Genomic DNA, 6090 nt, shown 5'->3' with positions numbered 1-6090 from the left:
AGGCACCAAGCCCATATTTAATTTTTTAGAAGGGCATACTCTGAGCCTATTCCCTAGGGATTTGAGTTGATGTGGTCCTGGTAAAGGACCGTTTCCTGCACTTTTAATTACGCTAGTGACTCTGCCAATAGCACTTTTCCCCTTGCTCTTGATAATGCCTTTATTTGCACCACAGGAGAGCCCAAAGGATGGCTGCTGACATGCAGAGGAAGAGAAGCAGTGAATATCCTGATGACACATTGGCTCCTTCTGATGGACAGAATGTGGAGAGAGCTGAGAGCCCCACACCAGGACTGGCCCAGGGAATGGAGCCAGGTATGGGCAGAGTGTACAGCCCCAGCCAGCTGACAGCTAGAGCAGGCTCCAGGGGAAAATTGGGATTCCCAACCACATTCTCCTTCCCACTTATTAATATATTTGTCAGTAACTCATTGGATATTTTTCAAGTGCTGGGAACAGGGTTCAGTCTGTATCTGGTCTTTCTCTGCATTTCATGTTGTACCTCTTGCCCTGTGCTCTCTGGCTGCCAATGTGGGCTCTCCTCTTGTTCCCTGAGTCTATAGGGCACCAACTCCCTGACTCCCTCTTTCCTCCTTGACTCTCAGTTTAAATATTTTCTCCTCACAAGTTAGGCCTACTATGAGCACACTCTGTATAGAACACTAGTTGTTTTACAGTTTTATTTGCTTATGTATATATTGTTCATCTCTCAAGATTGTGAGCACTTTGAGCACAGGGCAGTTGTATACCCAATGCTTGGTATAGTGCTAACCTCAGGGACTCAAAATATATCTGACAAATTATTTTGTAAAAAAAAAAGTCAGTAAAGCCAACCGTGGTGGCTCCCCCCTATAATCCTAGCACTCTGGGAGGCTGAGGAGGGTGGATTGCTTAAGCTCACGAGTTCAAGACCAGCTTTGAGCTAGAGACCCTGTCTCTAAAAACAAAGAAAACAAAATAGCCAGGTGTTGTGGCAAGTGCCTATAGTCCCAGCTACTTGGAAGGTTGAGGCAAAATAATCACTTGAGTCCAAGTGTTTGAGGTTGTGAACTATGATGCCATGGCACTTTACCCAGGGTGACAAAGTAAGACTCTGTCTCAAAAAAAAAAAAAAAATTAAATTAAAAATAAATAATTTTTAAAGATAGTCTGTAAAGGAAAACTGACATAGTCCCTGCCCAGGGGGAGTCAGAGGCTAGTGGAGCCATCATAGTAGAGCCAGTCAAGAGCTATGGCCTAAGTGAGGTCAGGGAGCCTTTTTACAAGGAGAGAAACTCAGTAAGTATGGGAGGTACTATAGGCATAGGGCAAGGTACTGGGTACCCAGCAGTCACCAGTAAGATGCCTGCCCTTGACAGGTACCACTGTAATTGGGGAGAATGAAAGTAACTGGCAAGTGCTACAAGGAAACTCTAAGAGGGAGATGGAGTGCCTTTGGAAGTCAGGTGAAGATACTGACATCTTCCCTGAAAGCTGAAGTGTGACAAGCAACCAGCCATATGGGGAGGTAGGAGATAGCAAGATAGCAGAGCTCCTGAGGTAGGGTGGTGGCATACTGATGTTGTCCAAAGAACAAATGGAAGAAAGCCAGTGTGACTGAGATAGGGAAGAGAGTAGGCTGTGATATGAGAGTGGGGGAGGCAGGCAGATACCAGCCACTACTGCTGCACGAGGGGTTCAAGACTTTTTTTTAAATTATTTTTTTATTAAATCATAACTTTGTACATTGATGCATTTATGGGGTGGGTTCAAGTCTTATTTCCAGTGTGATAGGAGGAGACTGGTGTGCTATAAGTTGCAGAGAAACCTGATCTATAGCAGACAGTGGCAGGAAGAAAAAGTGGCTTGGCCCTATCATGCTAGAGTGACCATGTTAGGCACCTTGCTGGTGAGAATGTCTGTCGCAGCCACTCCTCTAAGCACCAGTGCTTTTGGCCTGCAGGTGCTGGGCAGGAGGGTGCCATGTTTATCCATGCCCGTTCCTACGAGGACCTGACTGAGTCAGAGGATGGGGCAGCTTCTGGGGACAGCCCCAAGGAGCATGCTGGAGGTCCCCCACCGTTGCCTACAGACATGCGCCAGATCAGCCAGGACTTTAGTGAGCTAAGCACCCAGCTGACAGGTGTGGCCCGGGACCTGCAGGAGGAGATGCTGCCAGGAAGCTCTGAGGACTGGCTGGAACCCCCAGGGGCAGTTGGGCGACCAGCCACAGAGCCTCCAAGGGAGAGAAAAGCTGAGGGGGATGAGGAGGACACCACGGAGGCATGGCGCCTGCACCAGAAGCATGTCTTCGTGCTGAGTGAGGCAGGGAAGCCTGTGTACTCCCGCTATGGGTCTGAGGAGGCACTTTCCAGCACTATGGGTGTTATGGTTGCCCTGGTATCCTTCCTGGAGGCAGACAAGAACGCCATCCGCTCCATCCATGCAGGTGAGCCACTTGGAGAAGGGAATGGGGAGGGCACCCTTAGCCAAGGTTAATTTATACCAGCCTTTGAACCCTCAGTGTCTAGAGGGCTGAAATATGCTGTGTGACTGTTGGTAAGTACCTCTGCCTCTCTGAGCCTTAAGGTCCTCACCTGAAGAGGAGAAAACAACACTGCCAGCCTCATGGGGCTAATGGGGCTGATGGGACTGTGGACCAAAGGTGTCTCTGACATGGGCTTTGCCACTGGAGAGGGTGAGAATCTCCCTGAGTAGGTGACAAAAAACAAAAACAAAAACAAATCCAGGTCCTGAGCCTCACCCAGCCCTTGCTAGTTGACTTAGCACTTAGCATAAGAATGTATGCCTTGCTGGAGCCTGGCGCAGTGGCTCACTGCCTGTAATCCAGCACTGTGGAAGGCTGAGGGAGAATTGCTTGAGCTCAGGAGTTGGTGACTTAACTGAGCAAGAGTAAGACCCCAACTCATAAAAAAATTAAAAACCCAGCCAGGCACCATGGCAAGCACCTGTAGTCCCAGCGGCTTTTGGAGGCTGAGGCAGCAGGATGCCCACAGCCCAAGTCTGAAGGTGCAGTGAGCATGACGCCATTGCACTCTGCTTAGGGCATAGGGTGGGACTCTGTCTCAAAAAAAAAAAAAAAAAAAGAGAATGTATGTTTTTCTGAAGAGCCTCCTGTGTTCTGGGGTAGGTAGTCTGTGAAGCAAGTGGCAGGGATAGGCCCACAGTTCTCAGAGAAAGGGGGTGATGGGCTACTGTTCTTATCTTCAACATGCATAATCCCCTACTCTGTGCACAGCTATGAGTGAGGAAGTGATATAGAAAGTGAAGGGCTGTGCAGGAAGGTTGGGCTCTAAGAAAGCTAAGGGTGAAGCTAACACTCCCTCCGTCCCCTCTCCCTGTACCCCCCAGATGGATACAAGGTAGTATTCGTGCGCAGGAGCCCACTGGTGCTGGTGGCAGTGGCACGCACCCGGCAGTCAGCACAGGAGCTGGCACAGGAGCTACTCTACATCTACTACCAGATCCTGAGCCTTCTTACTGGTGCACAGCTGAGCCACATATTCCAGCAGAAGCAGAACTACGACTTGCGGCGCCTGCTATCAGGTTCTGAGCGCATCACTGACAACCTGCTGCAGCTCATGGCACGAGATCCCAGCTTCCTGATGGGGGCAGCACGGTGCCTGCCCCTGGCTGCAGCCGTGCGTGATGCTGTGAGTACTAGCCTGCAGCAGGCACGTGCGCGTAGCCTGGTCTTCTCCATTCTACTGGCCCACAACCAGCTTGTGGCGCTTGTGCGCCGCAAGGACCAATTCCTGCACCCCATTGATCTGCACCTGCTCTTCAACCTCATTAGTTCCTCCTCTTCCTTTCGTGAGGGTGAGGCCTGGACTCCTGTGTGCCTGCCCAAGTTCAATGCAGCTGGTTTCTTCCATGCACACATCTCTTATCTGGAGCCTGATACTGACCTCTGCCTGCTGCTCGTCTCTACTGACCGTGAGGACTTCTTTGCTGTCTCTGACTGCCGCCGGCGCTTCCAAGAGCGCCTTCGCAAGCGCGGAGCCCACCTGGCGCTGCGAGAGGCACTGCGCACGCCCTACTATAGTGTTGCCCAAGTGGGCATCCCTGACCTGCGCCACTTCCTCTATAAGTCAAAGAGCTCTGGACTCTTCACCAGGTGAGGGAGGGTCTGGAGGGCACTGCTTCAGGGAGACTGGGACATGGGGAGGGAGTAGGCTGGTTGGTCCTGAGCCCTGGGATGCAGCCTTGAAGCTCACCTCCCCCTATAAAACAAATATACTGGGTCTTGTTTAATTTATTTTGGCACCAGGGACCCAGATTCTCCATTACCCCACAGGCACACACCTCACAACTTCATTATCCAGAGGCCTGGAAATGTTCATTATACCTAGCAGAGGAAGCTGGACAGAGGTCTCCTGGGTGCCTTGCCCTGGAGGAACTCTTAAGGGTCATTTTGGTCCAGCCCAGGATGCAAAGGCCTTCTGTATCTTTCCTCCACCAGAGAGGCTGGGCTGATAAGTTCTCTTTCCGTCCTTTACCCCCTTTTGGCCCAGAGGATTCAGAGCTTATCTTTACTCCAAATCTATCATTCTACCTTAGACACCTAACTCAGATTAGCCTCTCTAAGGATCAGCAAAGGCACAATGAACTTGACAGGGTGGGAGGGGACAGAGCTTCAGGTAAATTGGCCCAACCCTGTCTTGGGGAATCTGTTGTGATAGAGAGACAATACCCTGTCCTACAGGAGCATATGGAGGGTAGGACACATAGTAGAGTCTCCCTGGCTAGGAACAAATGTTTCTGGATCTCCTGAGAAAGCAAATGGAAGTCATTCCTTTATAAACCATTCCCCTATCTGCAGCCCTGAGATTGAGGCCCCGTATACCAGTGAAGAGGAGCAGGAACGGCTGCTGGGCCTCTACCAGTACCTGCATAGCCGTGCCCACAATGCCTCCCGCCCACTCAAGACCATTTACTACACAGGCCCCAACGAGAACCTCCTAGCCTGGGTAAGGTGGCCCTGGGATGATCTGGGCTTCATGGAGCTCCTGGGTAAGGGCCACAGGGGCATTTAACCTAGATGACCAGCCTTTGCCCCCTCCTCTAGGTGACAGGTGCCTTTGAGCTCTACATGTGCTACAGCCCCCTGGGGACCAAGGCATCAGCTGTCAGTGCCATCCATAAGCTGATGCGCTGGATTCGCAAAGAGGAAGACCGCCTCTTCATTCTCACACCCCTCACCTATTGATGGAAATGTGGGTGGGCTTAGCCTTCCTAGGCCTACTGGGCAAGGGAAGCCATGGGAGCCTCCAGGTGGGACGGGCCTCTCTTGCTCAGCCAGCAGGCAAGGACTGTGAGTTGGTGTGAGCATTAAAGTGCTTTGGAGAAGACACTTGTTGAACCCTGTCATTGTCCCTTCACTCTCATTCGCATGTGCCAGATCCTCCTCCCTAGCTCCTGCTCTTGCTTCCCCATACAAAGGGGCACATGCACATTTGAGTCCACTCCCTTGCACCAGCATCAGGTGGCAGATATTCAGAGCTGGACCCTAGGTTGGGGCTGTTTGGTTTAGTTGAAGTCCTGCCATATGTAAAGGGTTCTCAGGCACCCTACTGCCCTACTTTACCTGCTACTCCAACCTTATATTTAGTCTAAGTCTCTGCCACCTGCCTCCCCTTTCACTCTTGGGGCCCCAGCTGCATGCCATGAAAGATGACCTGGCTACCTTGGAAGCCCTGTCTATGGCTCTCCTTAATGAGTTGCTGTAGTTCTGTAGGGGTTGAACTGAGTAAGACAGGGATGGTCAAAGTAGTGAGAGTCAGAGCCCTGATATGGGTGGGACCCCTTCATAAAGCAGCCCAGTGTTCAGCTCAGACAAATTCACAGTCCTGCCCTCCTGTAACTGAAGGCCTCTGGGGAAACTGTCCCTGCATAGGCCCTCCTTTGAAAGGCAGTCTTCCTCAGTTTCTCTATGTGAGCCAACATATTCCTCAAAATAGCCCCCAAGGCTTTGTGCAGCGGCCTACACCCATAATCCTAGCACTTTGCACGGCCAAGGCAGGAAAATCGCTTGAAACCAGGAGTTTGTCACCAGCCTGCGCAACATAGTAAGACCCTGTTTCTTTTTTT

General features: G+C 51.1%; 1 protein-coding gene across 2 annotated transcripts in view; it reads left to right on the top strand.

Moving 5' to 3' along the window:
* MON1A (MON1 homolog A, secretory trafficking associated) overlaps nucleotides 1-5353 on the top strand; it is a 17845-nt gene extending 12492 nt beyond the window's left edge. Inside the window, exons 2-6 of one of the 2 annotated variants that reach the window (XM_003800605.1) lie at nucleotides 176-315; nucleotides 1943-2428; nucleotides 3352-4117; nucleotides 4823-4970; nucleotides 5069-5353. In XM_003800605.1, the coding sequence (XP_003800653.1) occupies nucleotides 176-315; nucleotides 1943-2428; nucleotides 3352-4117; nucleotides 4823-4970; nucleotides 5069-5209 (1681 nt within the window). In that variant the 3' untranslated portion in view covers nucleotides 5210-5353. Of the gene's footprint in view, nucleotides 1-175; nucleotides 316-1429; nucleotides 1508-1942; nucleotides 2429-3351; nucleotides 4118-4822; nucleotides 4971-5068 lie in introns of those variants that run through there. The other variant, XM_023519564.1, reaches the window with a different exon arrangement.
* Nucleotides 5354-6090: the final 737 nt, after the last annotated feature.

The sequence above is a fragment of the Otolemur garnettii genome, unplaced genomic scaffold (assembly GCF_000181295.1).
Source record: "Otolemur garnettii isolate 467f Iridium unplaced genomic scaffold, OtoGar3 scaffold00179, whole genome shotgun sequence".
NCBI lineage: Eukaryota > Metazoa > Chordata > Mammalia > Primates > Galagidae > Otolemur > Otolemur garnettii.
The sequence above is the reverse complement of the archived record's forward strand: the minus strand, read 5'-3'. Positions and strand labels throughout refer to the sequence as shown.